At 50.4% G+C, this 23,906-nt stretch overlaps 1 protein-coding gene across 2 annotated transcripts; it reads right to left on the bottom strand.

The window, feature by feature from the left end:
• Positions 1 to 5,333: 5,333 nt before the first annotated feature.
• Positions 5,334 to 21,957, bottom strand: LOC136640477 (major histocompatibility complex class I-related gene protein-like). Of its 2 annotated transcripts, XM_066615641.1 has the most exons (8): positions 21,843 to 21,957; positions 15,753 to 16,028; positions 13,500 to 13,775; positions 11,475 to 11,759; positions 10,959 to 11,048; positions 9,945 to 9,983; positions 8,854 to 8,886; positions 5,334 to 8,310 (listed from the first exon to the last, which is right to left on the bottom strand). In XM_066615641.1, the coding sequence occupies exons 1-8, from the start codon at positions 21,907 to 21,909 to the stop codon at positions 8,306 to 8,308; spliced, it is 1,071 nt and encodes a 356-aa protein (XP_066471738.1). In that variant the 5' UTR covers positions 21,910 to 21,957; the 3' UTR covers positions 5,334 to 8,305. The 2 variants fall into 2 exon arrangements, with proteins under 2 accessions (XP_066471738.1, XP_066471739.1); XM_066615642.1 differs by lacking the exon at positions 8,854 to 8,886.
• Positions 21,958 to 23,906: the final 1,949 nt, after the last annotated feature.

The following is a 23,906-nucleotide window of genomic DNA, read 5'->3' as shown; positions in this document are numbered from 1 at the left end:
CAGATGGGAACATTTCAAGAATACTGTTTACAACACCGCCTTGTCCATATTCGGCAAGAAGACCAACAAGGCGGCAGACTGGTTTGAAGCCCACTCTGCAGAGTTGACACCAGTCATTGAGGAAAAGAGGAGAGCTCAAGCAGCATACAAGGCCTGTCCCAGTGAGCGCAACCTGCAGGTCCTCCGAACTGCTCGCAGCAAAGTCCAACAGACTGCCAGAAGATGTGCTAATGACTACTGGCTCCAGCTCTGTTCTGAGATACAGATAGCAGCTGACATGGGCAACATCAAGGGGATGTATGATGGTATCAAGCAGGCCCTAGGTCCAACACAGAAGAAAATTGCCCCTCTGAAGTCTGCCACAGGCGAGGTCATCCAGGATCGGGCGCAGCAGATGGAACGCTGGGTGCAGCACTACTCTGAGCTATATTCCAGAGAAAATGTAGTCACCGAAGAAGCACTGAACAACATTGAGTGCCTGCCTGTGCTGGAAGAGCTTGACAGTGAACCAACCCTAGAAGAACTTCACATGGCCCTGGACTCCCTTGCCTTTGGCAAGGCACCTGGAAAAGACAGCATCCCTGCTGAAGTCCTAAAATGCTGCAAAGAGATCATTGTCACTGAGCTGCATGAAATCCTCTGTCTCTGCTGGAGAGAAGGTGGAGTACCTCAAGACATGAGGGATGCAAACATCATCATGCTGTACAAGAACAAAGGCGACAGGGGTGACTGCAACAACTACCGCGGCATCTCTCTCCTTAGCATTGTAGGAAAGCTGTTTGCCCGAGTTGCACTAAAGAGGCTCCAGGTACTTGCAGAGAGCCTCTATCCAGAATGGCAGTGTGGATTCCAAGCCAACAGGTCCACCACTGATATGGTATTCTCCCTTAGACAACTGCAGGAGAAATGCAGGGAACAACGACAGCCACTCTTTATAGCCTTCATAGATCTCACAAAGGCTTTCGACCTGGTCAGCAGAGACAGCCTCTTCAAGATTCTGCCCAAGATCGGATGTCCACCCAGGCTCCTCAGCATCATCAGATCCTTCCACAAGGACATGAAGGGCACTGTTGTCTTCGATGGCTCCACATCAGACCCTTTTGACATCCGAAGCGGAGTGAAGCAGGGTTGTGTTCTTGCATCAACCTTGTTTGGGATTTTCTTCGCTGTGCTGCTGAAGCAGGCCTTTGAAACTGCAACAGAAGGCATCTCCAGACCAGATCAGATGGAAAGCTCTTCAACCTCTCCAGACTGAGAGCAAAATCCAAAGTCCAGCTGAAATGTCTGCGTGACTTCCTCTTTGCCGACGATGCAGCTATCACTACCCACTCTGCCAAAGATCTCCAGCAGCTCATGGATCATTTTAGCAAGGCCTGCCAAGATTTTGGACTGACAATCAGCCTGAAGAAAACACAGGTCATGGTTCAGGATGTGGACTCACCTCCCTGCATTACAATCTCTGAGCATGAACTGGAGGTTATCCATGACTTTGTGTACCTTGGCTCAACGATCTCTGACACTCTTTCTCTCGATACCGAGCTAAACAAGCGCATTGGTAAAGCAGCTACCACGTTTTCCAGACTCACAAAGAGAGTCTGGTCCAACAAGAAGCTGACGGAACATACCAAGATCCAGGTCTACAGAGCTTGCATCCTGAGTACACTTCTGTACTGCAGTGAGTCATGGACTCTTCGCTCACAACAGGAGAGGAAACTGAGCGCTTTCCACATGAGCTGCCTCCGACGCATCCTTGGCATCACCTGGCAGGACAAAGTTCCAAACAACACAGTCCTGGAACGTGCTGGAATCCCTAGCATGTATTCACTGCTGAAACAGAGACGCCTGCGTTGGCTCGGTCATGTCGTGAGAATGGATGATGGCCGGATCCCAAAGGATCTCCTCTATGGAGAACTAGTGCAAGGAAAGTGCCCTACAGGTAGACCACAGCTGCGATACAAGGACATCTGCAAGAGGGATCTGAAGGCCTTAGGGATGGACCTCAACAAGTGGGAAACCCTGGCCTCTGAGCGGCCCGCTTGGAAGCAGGCTGTGCAGCATGGCCTTTCCCAGTTTGAAGAGACACTTTGCCAACAGTCTGAGGCTAAGAGGCAAAGAAGGAAGGCCCATAGCCAGGGAGACAGACCAGGGACAGACTGCACTAGCTCCCGGTGTGGAAGGGATTGTCACTCCCGGATTGGCCTTTTCAGCCACACTAGACGCTGTGCCAGAACCACCTTTCAGAGCGCGATACCGTAGTCTTTCGAGACTGAGGGTTGCCAATACAATTATTGTTTTGAGCAGTGTAGTTCACATTTCACCTGGAAAGATCCTCAACAAGACGACATCTTGGCCCCTTCCGCAGGCCAAGAGCTCCACCTCTCAGTTCTTACATTTTCCAGGCCATCACTGCCAAGGTCCTGCTGCTTGCAAAAGCTCTCCTCTGACTGATTACTTACAAAATGGACATTCGAACCTTCCTCGCAAAGATTCAAAGTGACTCACTATGAAAAAGTTACAAGCAAAATAAAATAACAGTTAGAACATAAGAAGAGCCCCAAGATCTGGATCAGGCCAAAGGCTAATTGAGTCCAGCTTCCTGCATCTCAGGCAACCAGATGCCTCAGGGAGCCCACAAGCTAACAAGAGACCCCCATCCTGCTGCCATTCCCTCGCACCTGGCATTCAGAGATAGGCTACCTCTAGAACCTGGAGGTTGCATGTAGTCAACAAGGCTGCAATCCTATCCACACTTACCTGGGATTAAGCACTATTGACTATAATGGGACTTACTTCTGAGTAGATATGCATAGGGTTGGGTTCCAAGGCTTGTAACCTGTGATTGACTCCCCCCCCCAATAAATCTGTCCAATCCACTTTTAAAGGCATCTAGTCCAGATGCCATCACAAGATCCTGTAGCAAGGAGTTCCACAGATCAACTGCAAATCAATTGTTAATTTTTCCTTCTCAGCCACAGACCAGCATTTCTCCAGCCACTCCTGATGGCCAGGAAGGCTCTGAGAAAAGGATCTGCATCAACTGAACTTATTAGCTCAAATAAAGTGGGGACATTCAGCATTTGCTGTGCCTTTCTTCCTCCTCAGCTCTTGAAATTCCCTTTCCCTTCTTCAGATACAGATACAAACACACAGTAAAAGAAGTGATTTATAAAAACAACCCTTATAAGGGCTTGGAGGCTTTCCTAAGTGAAAAAAAGTCTTCAGGCTCCACTGGAACATTAACAATGAGGAAGCTGTCCTCAATTCAAAGGGGAGGGAGTTCCATAGTGCAGGTACCACCACTGAAAAGGCCCTGTTTCTGGCCGACATCCCCTTCACCACTCTCAATGATGGCACAACCAACAGGGCCCCTTCTGATGACCTCAGAGAATAGACTGGACGATGCTGAAGAAAGGCCCTATAGATTTTGAACCCCCATCCTGGGTGGCTCTTCTGAGTTATGCCAGGAGCAACAGGGCTGATGTAGCTCAGAGGAGTCCTCCAGGGGCTGTGTGACAGCTGGGTCAGGAGGTGTGTATTCCCCCCTTGCACCCTTCTCATCAGGACAACACATTTTATGCAGTGGCCTGCTCAGCAGCAACCCAGCATCAGATGTGCCATCTCTGGATAGGACTGAGCTGTAATTCAATTTCTGTGACAAAAACGCAACAGAGCAGGGGCCATGCGAGGCCACGGAGCAACCACAGCAACAGGTCAAACAGATCAAAATAGCCTGGAAATTCCATACAGATAATAAGAAAATATCTTCATACAAATAATAAGAAAATATTTCATCTTCATTCCTTTGCAAAGATTGTTTAGGTGGACACATGTGGCATTGTCCTATTCACAGAAATTGTTTTTGAGATCAGCTGAAACACACACACACACACACACACACACACACACACACACACACACACACAAGTCCAAGTCTCTTTGCCAGCTAGGAGGACGATACTTGAGGAGGGCCAGAGACAGATCTGGGCAGTGAAATGGTGAGAAAAGCTGGCAGGAGCTGTCCCCAAAATGCCCAGCTCACAATATTGAAATACCCACAAGGCCTAGATTTTCAAAGTCCTGCTTCTCTGGCTTAAAGCCTCTCTCTGACCCTTGTTCAAGAATGCTACCAGTCAGTATCTAACATCCTTCTTAGAAAACAAGCTGGCTACAAAAATAAGCCTGGTATGGGCCGCCAAGGACTAACAAACAAGACCAAGGATGTGAGACACTGGGAAGACGAAGGTCGTAGTGTGATTGATTACCAAACCTTCAATAACCCATCAATGCACATTGTATGGTCCTTCCAACCAAACATTCCAAACTGATAATGGGTGCTGATTTTGCTTTTCTGCCTGCTTACGTGATATTTTTCCCAGGGATGCTTTCCCCTCTCTTGCTACAACTCCTCTATTTAGAATGCTCTATAAAACCTGCATTATTTTAACTGTTCGGGGTCCTCCACTTGTGTTTGCGGGGGTCCCGTTTGCAGACGAATAAAAGCTTTTCCTTTCAGAAGTCCTCTGAATCGTCCTGACCTGTGTTGCTTCTCTGCTGATTCAGGAACAGTTTCTGGTGCCGTGACTCGGATGGAAAGCAAGGCTCTGCGAGAACCGAGACGAAGGCACGGCAGGGGCAGCACATCACCAGAAGTGAGCTGGCCCCCACACCCTTTGTTGTGTGTCTCCTTCTTCGCAAGAAAGAGCCCAGGAGGACAGGGCTTCACCCGTGGGAAGTAGAGCACGCTTAAGGTGAGAATTCTCAACAGGGTCCTAGTGTGGGGCCCTGGGTGAAGGGAGGTCCTAGTGTGGGGCCTCAGTGGGGAGGGTGACTGTGTTTTCATAGTGTTGTGCACATTGTTGTGTTGTGTGTGAATGTGCCCATCTCCGTGGTTTCAGAGCAAGGCCACATGGGTCTTTGCCTGACTGAGTGTTGTGTGACTGAGACATAAATGAGAACACGAGTGTGTGTGTCAAGGCAGCAAACCCCGAGGTTTTGAAGGACTGGCCCTGAGTGAGTCAATGTTTTGGGCAGTGTCGTACCCTTGGTCTCACACTCCCAGGGTTTTGGGGTGCTCAGAGTTGTTGGTTCTGAACCCTAGAGCCCTCAAAGATCCCTGTTCGGTAGTACTGCCACCACCCTGTAAGAGCCAGTGCCTCAGTCCAGGGACACCGAGACCCTCTAGGCTTAACTATATCCCTTGTAGGCACTGAGCGCTCTCTTTACTTAAAGTCTCAGTCCTCAAGTTACTAGTCCACAATGAGGATTTGGTAGCTTGCTGAATGGCTAGGCAGGATTCTGAACCTTTGTCCCCAACAGACAATGAACCAACATGGTAAAAAGATTTTTACTTTATTAAGTACATAGGGTTACAAAAAGTTACAAAAGGCAGCAAATGCTAGAGGTATGAAAACTTCTAGGAAACATATCAGCATAAAACACAAAGCTAAACTGGCTAACTCTATTATTCTCTAACTCTCACCTGGGTCAGCTTCTTTTGTAGTTCCTCAGGTCAGTTACCTAAGGCCACCTGGTCCTGACGGGGAAGGATGTGCACCCACCACCTATCTCACCAAGAGACAAAAAACCAAAGACCAAAGAAGTGGGTCTGGATGCTCGCCCCTCAGCTCTTCCCTCCCCCCCTGGAGATCTACAGCTGCATTCCATCCTTGATGGGCATCTTTCTGGCTGCCTAGGTGCTACAGAGCAGGATACCATAGTCTTTGGAGACTGAAGGTTGCCAACAAGGGGAGGTGCTACATAATCACCTTCCATTGAGTTGTAAATTCCTAGCAGCTAGGAAATGCAAGCCACTTCTGTGTTACTGTTTTAGCTTGGTTCAGGCTTTGCAATGCTGCTAGGCCTAAACTGTACATATTCATGACAAAACTTTTTGTTCCATCAATGATGGATATTTTCAAAGGTTACAGTCCCTCAGCAAATAATGTTAGGATCCTCACAGTCTTGCTTGGCCTCCTGTATCACATTCTTACATTTCTTTTGCCACAGTTTATGTTCCTTTGTATTCTCCTCATTAGGGCAAGACTTCCATTTACGGAAGGAAGCTTCCTTGCCCTTCACAGCCTCTCCAACTCAGCCATGGGGGAACCCTCCTGGATTTAGTGGAACCCTTCTTTCCTTGTGGTAAGCCAGATTTAGCTTAGGTTGGCAAACTTCAGTCTCGAAAGACTATGATATAAGCCTACAACACCTGGTATTCCCAGGCCTGGGGTCGGCAACCTGCGGCTCCGGAGTCACATGCGGCTCTTTCAGCCATCTGCTGCGGCTCCGTGCTGGGCCAACCCATCTGGGGGGAAAGGAGGTTGCTTCCCGTGGGTGCCAAGGCTGCTGGGGCTGAAGGGGTGAGCCGGACATAGCCAACGGGATTCTCCCGTGATGTGGCCGCCGCTCACCAGCCCGAGCAAGCACGCAGCTCCAACACCTCCTGCTGGCCAGCATAGACTGCTCCTGCGCCTGGAGGCTCCTCCTCTCTTGGGCTCAGCTCTCCCGGTGGGTCACAAAGTGCTGAGCTTCCAGCCTCAACACAGGTGAGGCCAGATCAGAGAGGGACGCCGCAGGCGGGACGAAGAGGATGGCACCGGAGCAGCTCCCGCCCAAGGAGCCCCCGCTGCCCCCGAGGGCAAGCCCCCCCACCGCTGCACGTCCCCTCCCCCCCGAGCTGCAGTGCCAGCTGCCTGCCCATGTGGGGGAGGACACATAAACAAACAGGGTTTTAACACCCTGATCACCCTTCCCACGTGCAGCCCTGACCCCCATGCAGCCCTGATTCCCCTTCCCATAAGCAGCCCTGACCCCACAGAGCCCTGAACCTCTCTCCCATGCAACCCTGACCCCTGTGGAGCCCTGACCCCTTCCCACAAGCAGCCCTGACCCCCATACAACCTTGACCCCCTTCCCACAAGCAGCCCTGATCCCCATGCAGCCCTGACCCCCTCTCCAATGCAGCCGTGACCCAAGCAGCCCTGACCCTGTCCCACGTGCACCCATGGGTGTTTGGATAATTGATGGGAATACTGGGGGGGGGGGCTACTGGACATGCAAGTGCAAGTGAGGACGCCAATCAAACAGCAATATGGAAATATCTTCAATAACAGTTTGTCAGGTATTTAATATTTTTTCATTAATATTTTAAAACTTTTTCTTAAAAAGTTTTTTTATACATTGCATAAAGGTAAAAAAAACTATGCAGTGTTATCTGTAGCAGCGCAATGCTGCTATGAGAGCAAACAAGGCCTCTGAGCCTTGGTGCTTGGTGGGAGTGCAGAGGGCACTGGGAAAGTTTAGACTATAAACAGGAACAGCGAGGCGCAGAGCAATGAATGAGAGCCGGCAGACAGGGCAAAAGGTTGATGCAGGGAGGCTTGAAGCTGGAACAGATCTGACTCTCTTGCCCCGCCTCTGCAAGCTTTATTCATACAAAGATACACTGCTAGGGAATTGGCTGTAACTTGCCGGCTCTCTAGCTTAACCACAACATTGATAAGAGGCGCTTCTTCATAACATTCTGTTGTTTTCTAGCACTGGGTTTCGGACACTCAGCGTATTAGCAAGGCCGAGAGTTTGCTCTCTGTGCAGGCGTGACTGTTGTCATTTGTCACATATGCCAAGGCATCTCAAAGCCCAGTGCCTGTGCATATTTTTCCCACAGTTATCTTCATTTTAGATGTCAAAAGGGTTTTGTGGCTCCTGAGGTTATCTTTTCTCCGTCCAAATGGCTCTTTAGAGTGTTTAAGGTTGCCTACCCCTGTCCCACGTGGTCTCCCATCCAAGTACTAACCAGGCCTGACCCTGCTTAGCTTCCGAGATCAGGCACGTGCAGGGTAAGATTAAGATTGAGCTTACTGCAGGGGGTATCACAGCTTCAGGTGGGGGCCACAAACGGACCAGAGAAATGACACATTGAAATAACTTAGTGCAAAACACTGCTAAAATCACAGGCTAAACTTAGAGCATATATATATATATGAGCATATATATATATATATATATATATATATATATATATATATATATATATATATATATATATATATATATATATATGCTTAGAGCATATATATATATATATATAAACCAAGATTAGTTCAAGCTCTCCAGAAAATATTTCCACACAGATACACTCAACCCTTGATCATTTTGCCAGCTGGACACTGGACACCTGAGTGGGGCCTGAGCCAGGATGAGAAAGGGAGTGAAAAGCCAGGAGGTGCGTGTCGGGGGGGGGGGGGAATTCGCAGCACGGATCTGGTGGGCTCCCTCTGCTCTCTTCTCACACGCCAAGAGGAGATCATGCTGCAGAAACCAAAAACAGGAGAGAGGAAAGTTCAGCCAATGTGAGGGCATTAGAATCCTACAGTTGGGGGTGCACATATATTATCCCTCCAAGCTTCACAGCTGAGGCCCCAAACTGTGACCAATACCCAAAATGTGGCACAAGCAGAGCTGAAGCACTTCTGGAGGTTCCCCACCACTTGCAGCCTGCGCAACAAAGTCGTTCAGGGGATGGCTCAAGCAAGCAAGTTATGCTGCATCCTTCAGGGGAAGGAAGCCATCTGACGGGGACACTAAGCACTTCGACCCAGAAGAGAATCCATTCCAAGGCTCACATATGGTCATCATTCGTAACCTGAGCAGAACCCATATTCAAAGAAAGGGAGCAAACAGACCATCCAGATGAAACTAAAGTGGGCCAAAAGTGGCAGAAGCTCTTCTTATCCAATCTCCACCCCAATTCCTGTTACCTACAGGAAAGTTATCAAATTTGGCCCACAGAAAAGCAGAAGGACAGATTCTGAGGGAAAGGTCTTCTCCTCAAGATGGATGCTCCCCTTTTACCTCTAGCGGAGCTGTCGGAACCCGGATCGCTTGCTGCAGAGGGAGAAGAGAGACAGAGTGAGGGAAGCTGCTCATCTTTAGATGTTCTGTGGTTACATCTGTCTCCCACCTTCCTCCAAGGAGCTCAGGGCAGTGGATAAGGGCCCTGCATGGCTCTTTTTTCCTAAAGTAGAGAGCAGCTGCAGAGGAGACCCAGTCAGGATGGCCCCTCCCTTACAACTGCCACCTGCCCTGGGAGGGAAGCTGCCATCACCAGTGGGAGCTTCCTTTCAAGAGTATGAGGTGGAGATAAGGGCTTTGAACTGGGACTGTAGCAAGAGCAAAGTGTTTCAAGCACCCCCTCTAGACTTTGGTCCTGATCCCCCCACCCCAGCAACTATTTACCTTAGAGTAGCAAATTCACAGGGCCAACTGCACGTTGCATATAATATGCAGCTTGGCCCCCAAAAGCCAAGACCCGGGACCTTCCCCACACACACGCTCTTGCACAGGTCCAGTTTTGCATTTGGGCCCCACCTTTCAACATCTGCAAACCGCTTCAGACGGCAAAACACACAGAAGGGAAGGAGGCACTTCAAATATCCTGCATCAGCAATAATACAGATCAATTGCACAAAAGCAAAAACTCTTTCTCTGTTGCACAGTCAGAGTTTCATGAGTCCTCTGAAGGCAGAGAGGGACAGGCCACCTGGAGCCTCCACTGGAAGGGAGTTCCAGAGCCTACAAAAGGCTCTACTCCGAGTGCTCACCCACCAAGCCTCAGATGGAGCAGACACCTGGAGCAGAGCCTCCTTTAAGCACCTCAGTCCCTAAGACAGCCCAGGCACAGCAGGGCTTTAAAGGAGATAACCTCTGGGTTGGACTCAGAAAAATCAGGGAGCCCACATATCACCCTGCTCCCAGGGTTACACAATGTGCTCCAGATGTCACCTCCAAAACAAGTCTGGTCATCACATGCATGCACTCGAGCTCTCTCTCTCTCTCTCTCTCTCTCTCTCTCTCTCACACACACACACACACACACACACACACACACACACACAGAGTGTGCTTTTGAACTTCAGGACTCCAAAGAGGAAGGAGGCACTCACTTGATGCTGCTCCGTAGGCTGCTTTCTCTGGACGTTTCTCTGCAGAGACAAAATCAAAAAGTCAGAGCTGGGAGGGACCTACAGAGGCCATCCAATCCCACCCCCTGCAAAGAGGAAGGAATGAGAGATTTTTATCCCTTGGTAGCAGATGCTCCTCCAGTTTGTGATTAAACATCTTTAGGGAAGGAGGTCCTGGAAGCTTCCCAGGCAACAGTTAGAGGAGGCCTGTCCTGGTATCAAGCCCCAACCTTCTGGGCAACCTCTTGTTGCCTCTGGACCTTTGCTCTGGAATGACCATGTACGGCGACTGAGATCAGTAGCCAAGGAAAGTGAGCTGGGGGCTGCTTTGAGAGCACTGAACAAGAGCCTCTTGCCCTCATACTGAAAAGTACTGGAAAACATAACTGAACATCCATTCAAAGAAGAAAGGGATCTGAGAAACACTGAGGGAGTTTGAAACTGGGTAGGGAAAACACCCATAAAATACCCAGGATTGTCAGTGTCAATCCTGAGGGAGTCTTCTACACAGGTGTACCAATGGGATATCCAACAAAGGGGGGACAGACGGACAGACAGGACTCAGTACAATCTACACTGTGATCATTGCTGGAGTGGACGTGACAAGTCAGAGGCAGATCTGCCACATCTTTTTTGGACATGTCTCAGGATCATCCCATTTGAATTCTGGCACTGCAAAGCATCAGAGAGATGTCAGATGCTGCCATCAAGACCCTGTAATTGTGCTTCTTGAAAATGTAGTTTTGGAGCAACAGTCAAGAATGGACGACCCATCTCTTAATTGCTGCCCTGAAGGGCACTACCAGGCTTCGGGGTCTCCATTTCTAGCACATCATCTCTATCTTTATCACCATCCATTTCTATGGTGCCATTTTTGTACGAGATGCAAGACACAGAATGAGAAGCCGGTTCCCTCTCTCAGGGGTCCAAATCTGAACCCCATCACCAAACAAGGAATGCAACTGGCCCAAGAAAGGCATTCGGAAAAACACTTACTGAGGACTACGACAATCACAACCGCAAGCAGAAGAGCCGCCAGGACCCCAGAAACGATTCCCACAGCAATGAGCCAACCAGGCACTGAGGCTGAAATGAAATTAACACATCTCTTCTCAGACTTGCTCTCCAAAGTCTTGGGCACACATTCCCAGAAACTGGAGATGGGGGTACTGAAGCTGAGTCCTGAGGCATGCAAGCCATGGGGTTCATACAGTTTTGTGAGTTTTGGGCACTCTCTTGTCATTCATTCAGAGCAATAAAAGCAGATGTTTCTGCCTCTCACAATTTACTTGCCCACCCCCTTGCTGGCAGCCCCATCCTTCTTCCACTCTTCGACAAAGGGGTCACTAGAAGCTTTGCCACCCAAAACGGGGGTGCTCTGGGAATTGCGGATGAGTTTCTTCTTTAACATCCTCCTTAGGTGAAAATTCACCTCCCGGAAACTGGCCAGCACTCCAGCCCCCTCCCCACAAAAACCCCTAAGGCCTCCGCCCCCCCCCCGCAGTCTCTCACCAGACACCTCCACTGCCAAATCCAGAGGCTTCTCCAGCCCATCGTGTTCCACATGGCACCGGTAGCGGCTCCTCTCCTTGGGGTCAATCTCGATGCTGAGCCAAGTGTAGTAAGTTCCATCCACGTTGGGGCTGACAACCCCACGGAACGTGTCCCCTTCCCTGACCTCCCCATCCTTCCTCCAGGTAACATCAATCTCCCTGGGGTAGAAGCCGTGGGCCCGGCAGAGGAGGGTCTCCAAGCCCTCGTGGCTGTCCTTGCGAGTCACCTTCACCAATGGGCGCTCTGTGGGAAAGTGGAATATCTTGGTTTTTGCTTGTTGGATACTGTAGTTTATCAGAAGGAAGAGACCCCCCATTTGTACTGTGACTCAACCCCCATACTCCAGAACCGGTCCCACCCAGGCAGCTTCCTCAGGAGATGCAGAGAGTGCAACCCAACTGGGAAAACTCTCCAAGACAATAACTAGCAGTTCTGGGACTGCCCAGTGAACTCCTTTGGAGCTTTGGGGCAAATAGCACAAGGCCTCCTCTGCAGCTGAATTGGTTCAGATCCAGCTAAACCAGGGCTTCTCAAACTAGGGCGTCACGCACCAGAGGGCCCTGGCCTCTGCTTCCTTAAGGGGCAGGCAGCAACGCGATCCCCAGGATGCTGGGAGCCCTGTGTGACCATCCGCAGGGCTCCCCGAAGCTTAGAAAGGGAAAGCGATTGCGCTCCACATCCAGTGTAGCAAAGGCGGGATGTGATTGCTCCGCTTTCACTTTCTAAGCTTCAGGGAGCCCTGTGGATGGTTGCATAGGACTCCCTGCACCGCTGGGGGACTGCTGCAGGGACTGGTAAGTGCATGTCAGTTCCTGTGCCCCTTTAGCGATGCCATCTTGGGGATTCCCCCAAGATGATTCCCCCCCCCCCGCTCCTGCAAGTCCCCGCTCCTGCAAGGACTCGCTGTGGTTCAAACTCTCCCAGAGAGTTTGAGAACTGCTGTGCTAAATTGAAGAGTATCAAGTGAACATCACTCCAGGGATCTGGGCTTTCACTCCAAGGGAAGGATATTGAAACTGTCACTATTAGCTGTTCCAGAATGATCACCTTTCCCGCATTTTTTTTAAAGGCAAAATTCATGTACATGAGCCGAGAAAACATACATTAAAAAATGTCTGATACTCTTGTGCACTTTGACTGGCTCCTCTGAGGTCCAAATTAGCCACCTCAAGTTTTCCACTGCAGAGTTATTCAAAGGGGAGGTGACTTTAGGGTCATAACCAGCCCAAACAGCCTTTGAGAGCCAAAAATATTTCCTAAAAGAAAGCATAAGATGCCGTTTTGGAAGAAGAAAATATTCCACCCTTCATAGGGCGCTCTGCACCTGCTCCAAGATTCTCTTTACATTACATAGATTGTTTCCCCAACAATTTCCTGTCAAAAGAGGAAAGATATTCTACATGAGCTGAGATGCATCAGCAAAAGGTGCCTGAATCTTTGACCCAAAGGAGTGGAAACCCTGCTCAACCTGGAAGGGAAAATACCTGCAGAGAAGGGAGAAAGAATCACCTGCTCCCTTCCTCCTCCTCTATTGTCTCAAGTACCCAACTTCTAAGGCAAGAGATCTTAACCTGACGGAGATGGAGGGCCGGGTTGGGGGGGGGGCTTGTTCTTCAGCACAGAGCAAGGTTAGTGGAGCTTTCCAGATGCACAAAGGAAGGGTTTCTGCTTTCTATGTGTAGTATGGGTCAGGGGAGGGGGTTGCACATGAACCCCATCCTCACTTCCAGCCTGAAATGGTCCAGTCTGGCAAAAGGACTGATTGCAGGACTCTGCTCATTGTGTTTCTTGCCATGCAACAGGAACAGGTCAGAGGTTCAAAGATATGATGTGCAAGTCAATTTCAGGGGGGCAGTGCTGGATTTAGGTCAGTCTGATAAGTAAGTCCACTTTGAGGAGCAGAACATACCTGGTCTCATCAGCACACGGCTGGCCATGCACGGGCGGGAGCATGAGGGAATTGCCCCATCCCTCCCCCCTCACCTTTCCTCAGTAGAGTCTCCTTCCCGTACTCCAGGTACTTCCACAACCATCCCATGCAGATCTCCTCCAGGTAGACCTTCGTGCCATGGCGGATGGACAAGTTGACATCCCAGCTCCGCTTTGTCACCTGGGCCTTGGAGCTGGCAGCTGTCCAGGTGAGGGTCTCCTTGTCAAAGGCCAGGAAGTCCCTCCCATCATAGGCATACTGGGCACGCCCCCCTTTCCGCCCATCTTTGTGCAGCTCACAGCTAGACATGGACTGCCAGGTGTGAAGCCCTGAGAGGGAGACACAATTATTATTATTATTAATTATTAACAGTATTTATATACCGCTTTTCAACTCAAAGTTCACAAAGCGGTTTACAGAGAAAAATCAAATAACTAAATGGCTCCCTGTCCCAAAAGGGCTCACAATCTAAAAAGATGCAAATGAATACCAGCAGACAGCCACTAGAACAGACAGTGCTGGGGTGAGGTGGGCCAGTTACTCTCCCCCTGCTAAAAAAAGGAGCACCCACTTGAAAAAGTGCCTCTTACTCAGTTAGCAGGGGTAACACAAGGTGTCTCAGTTAGACACAAGGTGGAGACATCAGAACCAAAGCAGGATCGGCCACTCACCCTCCGACCCTCCTGCCCCCTCGTTGTAGAGCAGGACAGTCTGATTTGAATGCTGCCTGAACGAGCCCCTCTCAAACTCTCATGCCTCACCACTGTCACTACTGCTGCCTCCTCACAAAAACCTGGCTGCTGGAAAAGCATCGCCTCCTTCCTCCACATCGGCCCTATTTAAAAGAAACACACTCCCAGCATGCTCTACTCTCCCTGTTTGACACAAGAAGGAAGTGGCAAACCAGAGTGGAAAGGAAAGGAAGGGTCCAGGCTCCCGAACATTAGGCTCCACCTTTCCTTGCCCGCTTGACTACCTTTCTAAGCAGCTGGAGAACTGGGAGAGTGAGGAGGTGGAGGAAGATGGAATCCACAAGTGTTATGCGCTCTTGTGTCCATGAGCATGTGCATGAGAGAAATGGAAAAAGACCTCATGGAAAAAGACCTGGGAAAAGGGAGCACTTCACTCCCTTACCGTTGCTCTTAGCGGACCCTGCTGGCACTCCTGGACTTGCCTGACAGCTGAGCTGTGACCAAGCAACTCTTGGTCTGTTCATCAAACTCCTGTTGGCCTTGCATGGCATTTCACAAGAAAACCAGGAAGAGCTGTGGCTTTTCAAGAGGGTTCAAAAAGATCTGTATGTCCCAGTTTGGGATGGGATACCACCAGGAATTGCTACAGGGATTTCTGCATGTTTGGTCTGGAACTAAGATGGTGAGGGGCCTGGAAACCTACAAGGAATGATTAAAAGAGCCTGGTACATTTAGCCTGGAGAAGGGAGATAAGCTAGTCACCTTCAAGTATCTGAAGGGCTGTCCTGATGAAAAAGGGGAAGACTCTCTCTGTGTGGCTCCTGAGGGCATGACTAAAACCAATGGAGTGAACCTACAGGGCAGTTGATTGAAGATGGAGAGGGGGAAGAATTTCCTGGCTGCAGGAACTGGAATAATGTGCCTGACTGGCAGAACTGGACTCTCCCTTCATAAGAACAGCCCCACTGGATCAGGCCAGAGGCCAATCTAGTCCAGCTTCCTGTATCTCACAGCAGCCCACCAAATGCCCAGGGAGCACAGCAGATAACAAGAGACCTGCAAGGCTTCCTGGGAATTGTAGTTAAGAACATAAGAACAGCCCCGCTGGATCAGGCCATAGGCCCACCTAGTCCAGCTTCCTGTATCTCACAGCGGCCCACCAAATGCCCAGGGAGCACACCAGATAACAAGAGACCTGCAAGGTTTCCTGGGAATTGTAGTTAAGAACATAGGAACAGCCCCACTGGATCAGGCCATAGGCCCATCTAGTCCAGCTCCCTGTATCTCACAGCGGCCCACCAAATGCCCCAGGGAGCACACCAGATAACAAGAGACCTGCATCCTGGTGCATCCTGCATCCTTCTCTTCAAGAAGAGACTGCATGGAAATCTGTTAGGAATGCTGTGGTCACCTGTGCTCTTGGACTAGATGGCCTCCAAAATCCCTTCCAGCTCTTCCCCAGCTTATCACCCCCTTCCCCTTCTGCTCCAAACCTCTTGCTGCTCAGATTGTCTTATTAGTACAGGAGACTTCCTGTCTCAGAGCCTCTGGGCGTCAAGGAGGTTCTTTCTTGAGCCCCTCTCCTGTTAACCAGCCTGTTAAGGCTCCACTCACCGCCGCTCTGGTTGTGGAGTTTCTGCACATCCGCCAGATGCCACCCGAGGTACAGCTCCTCATTCTGGGCCCTCTGCGTGTGCATGTCCCAGAGCTGGGGGTCCTCCTTCTCAATCTTCTGCACCCAGGGCACGGGAGACACAATCCTCCGCCTGTTGCTGTCGTAGTAACCAATGAGCTGGTCATCGGCGTATGCCACAACGGTGAACTGAGGCAGCCCCTGGCCAGGCTCCGACACCGCCGTCAGGAAATACCGTGCAGAGTGGGAAGAGGCGCCTGGAAAGGGGAGAGAGAGACTGAGGGGCAGCATTAGGAGACTCCAGGCATTTGGAGATCCTGCTGCCACAAGCCGTGGCGTGCTTGAGGGTACCATCTCTGTCACTGATTCCCTATGATGGAGCCTTTCCCTAACATGATCCTCCAAGGGGCCCAGAACCGGGGAGTAGGGCGGGAAGCAGGCAAGCACCATTTCTGGCCCAGCAAACAAAGCCAGCCAATAATTGTGGACACTTTACACGCATTTGGTCTTTTTGAATCTAATGAATGATGGGGAAGTGGAGGGGGGAGCCCTGCCCTATTTTCACACAAAGACATTCCAAGTCCCTCTTTTGTTGCCTTCTCTCACACTGAAAATGCCCTGCTCCAAAACCCAATAGGAGAGACAGAGGCTGCCTTGCAGAAACTATGAAGACATTAGAGAGAAACCCCATGGAAAGAAGGGTGGAAAGAAGGCAGCAGGTTTAACCTTTCAGACCCTGTACACAGAGATGTTGTTGTTAGTTGTGGGCAACCTTCAGTCTCGGAAGACTCTGGTATCGCGCTCTGAAAGGTGGTTCTGGCACAGCGTCTAGTGTGGCTGAAAAGGCCAATCCGGGAGTGACAATCCCTTCCACACCGGGAGCAAGTGCAGTCTGTCCCTGGTCTGTCTCCTTGGCTATGGGCCTTCCTTCTTTGCCTCAGACTGCTGGCAAAGTGTCTCTTCAAACTGGGAAAGGCCATGCTGCACAGCCTGCCTCCAAGCGGGCCCTGCTCCAAAACCCAACAGGAGAGTCAGAGGCTGCCTTGCAGAAACTATGAAGACATTACAGAGAACCCCCATGGAAAGAAGGGTGGAAATAAGGCAGCAGGTTTAACCTTTCAGACCCTGTACCCAGAGATGTATAGCTACCTTAATTGGGAAGAATGTTAGAAGAGAACAAGCATCGCTCCAGGTGATGTGGGGCAGGAAGCGGGTTAAAGCAGACCCATGGAGGAAGTCTGGTCCACCTCTGGCTTCTCATGAGGGGATGGGGTTTTTTTAATGGTGTTTCTGTTGTAAGCCACCTCCAGCTTCATTTTTGGATAGAAATATCTGACCAAGTGTTTCTCAAACTGTGGATCAGGACCCACTACATGGGTCATAAGTCAATTTCAGGTGGGTCTCAATTAATTTCAATGTGCATTTTATTTTAAATATACTAGACTTGATGCTACCATGGTATGTGACTGCATTTGGGGAAATGTGACAGATCAGTGTCTTTAACAATGACAGTTAATGGGGCTTAGGGCCCAATCCTATCCAGCTTTCCAGGACTGGTGCAACCGGCGCATTGGGGTATGTGCTGCATCCTGTGGTAGGCGATCACAGAGGCCTCCTGCAGATAAGGGAATGTTTGTTCCCTTTCCAGCACTGGCATTGGAAAGTTGGATAGGATTGGGCCCTTACTCCCAGGTAAGCATGATAGGATTGCAGCCTTTGGTTCGCTTGGGGAATTTTTTTTTAAACAGATCAGCAAGTGCTTGGGAGGGCTAGGACAGTTCTTACCTTTAAACAAATTTCTAAACTTACACTTTTTATAAACTTTTAATTTACTTAATTTGATTAATCAGATTTGATTTTGCTGTTTGGGGGTGTTAAAAGTTTCCTACTTGATGTCACTTCCACCCATGACACCACTTCCACTGGGTCCTGACAGACTGTCATTCTTAAAAAGTGGGTCCCAGTGCTAAAATGTTTGGGAACCACTGATCTAATCAATTTCAAATCCCTCTCTATGGCCACAACCATTTCAGTTGGTAAAACTATGACCAGAATTATAAACACAGCACACTGTTAAAACAGCAAACCCAAAGCAGCTGATATGAAAAGCCCCCTTTAAAAGTCATGTTTCTGTCTGTTGCCAACATGCATCAAGGGTGGGAGTCTGCCCGCAGGGAGGGCCTTTGCAAGAACCAGAACAACCCCTGAAAAGGCCCTGCTCCTAATGACCCATCACCCCACCCCCCACCCAAAAAAGATCAACACCCAGACCAGGGCTTATTATTAGGTTTGGAGGGGGGATGCCCATGGGAGAAGGAGGCACACACAGCTGCTTCATCAGGCATTCAGGACCCAAACCATGAAATGGGTCTGGCTGGAAGCAAATAAGCAGCCAGTCGAGGAGGATGGGGGTCGCACGTTCCCCAGGAGCTGCCTGTAGATGAGCAATCAAATAGTGCCCTTAAACTACAGCTCCTGAATGTTTTTCAAGGGCAGCCTGTTGCAGGAGGCTGATGTCAAGGGGACCAGACCCAGGAACAGGTGGCTGGATGCAGCTGCCTTTTCCAGGAATAGCTGCAGTTGCAATGCAAGCTGAGAAGGGAAAGAGAGCACCTGCCAGTCTCCCCAGCAGGGTCCCTTCCTGGTAGTGTCGTAGCTAGAGGCGGTGCAAAGCACTAAGTTTTACAGGGAGGCTCCCCAAGCACGTAAGCAGCCCCTCCCCTTTGGAGGCATTTGCTCCCCCCCAATGGCTCTGAAGGGGAGGGGCTGCTTGCAGGCTGCTTGGAAGCTCCCTGCAAAACTCAGCGCTGCTGTGAGGCTCCCTGCGAGACTCACAGCCCAATCCTCTGCAGGTCTACTCAGAAGTAAACCCTATTGTATGGCTGGGCTTTGTCCCAGGATTGCAGCCTTAGGTGCTTTGCACACTGCAGGGAGGCCCCCTGCAAGACTTAGTGTTTTGCACCCCCTCTAGCTATGCCACTGCAGGAGCCTTTCTTTCTCCAGCAGGAGCTTCGAGCCCCGCGAAAGTGGGCTCGGTACACGAAAGTGGTCCCTGCACCAGGCAGGGGCGGATCCAGTGTCTGTGTTTGAGGGGGCCATGAGCATCAGCCTAACTCCAGAGCCCAGGTCAATCAGACCTGGGCTCCTACCTGGACTTGGAGCCCTGATCTACCTGCCAGGTAGACCAGGGCTCCCAGCTGAACTTGGGCCCTCCATGGCTGGGATTTGCTGGGCAGGTGGACCTGGACTCTCAGTCTGACTGCTCCGTTGGTGCTCCCTTTTCTCCTGACTTTGCTCCCCATTCCAGTGGGTGCCCTTAAATTTACTGACAAGTTAGAGGTGTTTGGGTCCATAGAGTTGGACTGTAGCATATGCATAGGCACTGGGCTTAGCCTTAGTATGTGGCAACAATCGCAGGCACGCCTGCATCTGTGAAAGAGCACACACTGCCAGCCTTGAAATACGCTGAGTGTCTAAGCCCTGGCAGTAAACAGGAGAAGCGCTCATATCTAGGAATGTGTTTGTGGTTAGCTAGGAACCAGCTAGTTGCAGCTAGTGTTTATCTTTGCAACCTTCAGTAATTTTCCGTGTTGTACAGGATTGCTTCATGTGTTTGAAAGTCAATAAAGCTAGGAGGAAGCTAAGCAACAGAGGCACTCTCGCACGCGCTCGCACGCGCGCTCTCTCTCATTCTCAATCTCACTCTCACACGCATTCTCTCTCTCTCAGATCTCAGAGCTTGCTCTCTCTCACTCCCTCTTCCGGCTTCCTCCCTGCATCTCCATTTAAAACCTGTCTGTCCTCTCATCGTTTTGCTTCTTCGCCTGCACTACATCCAGCAGCTGGGCTTTCTGAGTCCTGCTGCTCCCAGAGTCATTGCAACATGGACAAACTATCATCATTATAATATGAAATCTGTAATATTCAGAATGGCACATTTGCATAGGATATTTTTCAGGGACTCTAATCCCTGCATCCAATCCTGCAAGCCAGTCAAAAAACACCACCTTCTTTTCTGGGGTTCAGCTCCCTATATTTCTCATTTTGCATCTGACAGCAACACAGATCTCTCCTCTGTGAATATGCCCAGAAAATGATCCTGCCCTCATATCATATTTAAATCTGACTCAAAACAAAGGTGCAGCTAATCAGTTACAAACACTTCCAAATAGAATCATTTAGCCAAATTTCTGCTTCTTCAACAAGCCCATACCACACTTAATGTGGAAAGTCTGCTTTGGAAACTGAGGGTCCAATCCTATCCAATTTTCCAGTGCCAGTGCTGCTGTGCCAAAGGGGTATGCACTGCTTCCTGTGTTGGGGAGGCAGTCACAGAGGCCTCCTCAAAGTATGGGAACATTCCTTCCCTTACCTTGGGCCTGCATTGCGGCTGCACCAGTGCTGGAAAGTTGGATAGGACTGGGCCCTTAATGTGGAAAGTCACAGGTCTCCTATGCCTTTAACAGGGGCATTCTACAACAGCAGCTGTTCTTTTTGCACCAAAGACCAGCTAAACTAATTAAGGGTCCAATCCTATCCAACTTTACAACACCAGTGATGCTGTAATGCAGCCCCAGGGTAAAGGAACACATGTTCACATACCTTGAGGAGGCCTCAGTGAGTGCCCCTCCACTCCAGGATGCAATGCATGTCCCATTGGTACAATTGCACCAGTACTGGAAAATTGGATAGGATTGGGCCCCTAGGAAAGGCTGGGATTCTCTCATCATGTAAAAGGAACAGAGGAGCACTTCAAGAGCTCCCCCCCCCCACCGTAAATGTGGACAGCTCTGCAGTCTAAAAGAGAATCCAAACCTTGGCAGGTCTACCCCCCCCCCCAAAGTTTCACCATGAAACAACCTTTATTTTTTCCCCAATCCACCTCCTTTTGGGGGGGATGCTTAACATCCAACATGAGAGTGAACTGAAAAGGAATGTTTGCTCATGCTTTGACTTGATGCAGGGGTAGCAGTTGCACCAGGCATCAAGCTTTAGGGGGGCGACAAGCTGAGCTTGACACTAGTGACCAAAATTGTGAAAATCTTAGCATGTATAAATAATACCATCATATTACATATCATTGGAAAGGTAATTTAATGTAGAATGCAGTGAAGCAAACTCCACTGGAATATCTGTATTCTATCAAACGTTATGGCCAATTAACCAGAAATGGAAAACACAACTGCCTTGTGGAATAACAAGTGGATTTGCTTAACTCCAAATTGACCTATGAGACTGATTGTTCTGAGTGCCAATGAGATGTTGTTATGATACAGCATGGGACCAATAACTTTTTGTCTATTTCCTCAATTAAATTTGATTTTTTCATTGGGGGGGGCTACAAAATCTTCTTTGAACCTGGGTAGCAGATAGATGCCTTAGCTATGCCACTGACTGGGGGGAGGCAGCAGAGCAATTAGGTGGCAAGCTGCTGGGGGGAGGAGGTGGGTTCCTCCCCATTTTCCCTTTTTAAAAAGCCTGGGTGTGATGTCACTTCTGGTTGTGCCATCGCTTCCGGGGTGGGCTCCTTTGCAGCCAGCTCGTGCCCCTGAGCTGCTCCTGCTGCTGGTTGGCAGCCTGTGGGAGGGAGGACAGTGCCCTTAGCGGAGGAAGCTGCCTTTTAGTTTGCCACCCTGTACGTCCCTACCTCGGAGTAAGACCCACTGAACACCATGGGACTTACTTCTGAGTAGATCTGCTCAGTGCAGCAACTTCTTCCACGTCAACTCTGTCGCTTTGAAAAGAAACTAGCTGATGGGGGGATGATGAGGCTTCAGAAGGAAGTTCCGTTTTGGAACTCCCCCTCCCCCATAGGCTGCCCGATGACCTGCGGCTCTGCAAACCAGCAGGTGGGTGGCAGGGCAGCCCAGCGCTCCCGCCACTCCCCTTCCCCACTGGTGCCACAGCTTTGGGGGTCGCACACGCCGGCCCCCCCCTTGGATCCGCCCCTGGCCCCAGAGCGCCTCCCCAGCAGGCGGGGGAGGGATGCAGGTTCGGCCCTTCTCCCGCGGAGACCCCTCTGCACCCGCCCGCCAGCCCCGCCCTGGGTTCAAGGTCTGCTCCTCACTCACCGGGGCAGCCCCCCTGCAGCAGAAGCAGCGCCCCCAGCAGCCAGCCCGGCCACCGCAGGCGCCCCATCCTCAGCGCCTCCGCCCGCAGTCAGCGCCGCGCCCAAGTGAGGCGCAACAAGGAACTGCGGCCGAGGAGGGGAAGATTCGACCAATAGGAAAAGGGAGCGCGGCCGCGGAGGCTGTTGCCGGGCAGACTTCGGAGCGCTCCTGGGAGAACGAAAGCGAAAGTTCCCACGCCCGGGAGCGGGGGTGGGGCGAGCGGGGCTTTCGCACGGCCCAGGAGGGGGCACGAGCTCCGGGGAGCCTGGGGCTCAGAGCCGGAGGGCTCCTCTTCCCAGGAACGTGCGGTGGGGTGGATGGGGAGGCAGAGCTCCCCACCGGAGTCCTTCTGAAGCGCTCCAGCATCAAGCGCACACCCCACGCGCTGGAGCGCTTCCCGCAGCGGCGGCTGCGCTTTTGGGAGGGCTCCGGTAGGGAGGCTCTCGGGCTGAGCTGTCCGCCTGGCACAGGCTCGGGCGTCATCGCGGGAGGGGAGTTCAGCCCTGCAGCCTTTGGCCTTCCGAAGAGAAAGCCCTCCAGAGCAGCCAGGCTCTCCGGGAACCGGAGAAGAGGTGGGGCCCCGCAGTCAAGCCAGGAGGGGTGAAAGAAACCCGGAAAGATCCCAGCTGAGGACGCGGGACCCCCAAGACAGGCACCCACACGTTCATTTTCCACTGTAGTAAGCACAGCCTGTCTGGAAAGGAGCAGATACGATGGCCTGATGTAGAAAATAGTTCACGTTTCACCTGGAAAGATCCTCAGCAAGACGACATCTTGGCCCCTTCCGCATGGTAAGAGCTCCACAGCTCCACCTCTCAGTTCTTACACTTTCCGGGCCATCACTGTCAAGGCCCTGCTGCTTGCAAAAGCTCTCCTCTGACTGATTACTTACAAAATGGACATTCCCACCTTCCTCACGAAGATTCAAAGTGACTCACTAGGAAAAAGTTACAGGCAAAATAAAATAACAATTAGAACATAAGAAGAGCCCCAAGATCTGGATCAGGCCAAAGGCTCAGCAAGTCCAGCTTCCTGCTTGCCTCAGGGAGCCCACAAGATAACAAGAGACCCCCATCCTGCTGCCACCCCCTTGCACTTGGCATTCAGTGATAGGCTACCCCTAAAACCTGGAGGTTGCATATAGTCATCAAGGCTGCAATCCTATCCACATGTACCTGGGAGTAAGCACTATTGACTATAATGGGACTTACTTCTGAGTAGATATTGTAGCATAGGATTGGGCATAGCATAGGATAGCATAGGATTGGGCTCCAAGGCTTGTAACCTGTGATTGACTCCCCCCCCCAAATAAATCTGTCCAATCCACTTTTAAAGGCATCTAGTCCAGTTGCCATCACAAGATCCTGTAGCAAGGAGTTCCACAGATCAACTGCAAATCAATTGTTAATTTTTCCTTCTCAGCCACAGACCAGCATTTCTCCAGCCACTCCTGATGGCCAGGAAGGCTCTGAGACAAGGATCTGCATCAACTGAACTTATTAGCTCTAACAAAGTGGGGACATTCAGCATTTGCTGTGCCTTTTTTCCTCCTCAGCCTCTGAAATTCCCTTTCCCTTCTTCAGATACAGATACAAACACACAGTAAAAGATGCGATTTATAAAAATAGCCCTTATAAGGCCTTAAAGGCTTTCCTAAGTAAAAAAAAGTCTTCAGGCTCCACTGACCTCAATTCAAGGGGGAGGGAGTTCCATAGTGCAGGTACCACCACTGAAAAGACCCTGTTTCTGGCCGCCATCCCCTTCACCACTCTAATGATGGCACAACCAACAGGGCCCCTTCTGATGACCTCAGAGAGCAGACGGGACGATGCTGAAGACTGATAGAGAGATTTCTGGGACTTGGTCTCTGGGTCAGATGCTAAGCAGACATAGACTTCTTTAAAAGCATATATAAAATTTATTTTCATGCTATTTACAGATTAAGAATAGATTAGGATGGATACAGGTTCCAAGTTACTCCATGGTGGATCTTTGATTTCTCCCCAACCACACCCAAAACTCCTT

This window comes from Tiliqua scincoides, chromosome 2 (genome assembly GCF_035046505.1).
Source record: "Tiliqua scincoides isolate rTilSci1 chromosome 2, rTilSci1.hap2, whole genome shotgun sequence".
Lineage (NCBI taxonomy): Eukaryota > Metazoa > Chordata > Lepidosauria > Squamata > Scincidae > Tiliqua > Tiliqua scincoides.
Note: the sequence above shows the minus strand (reverse complement) of the source record. Positions and strands in the feature narration are given on the sequence as shown.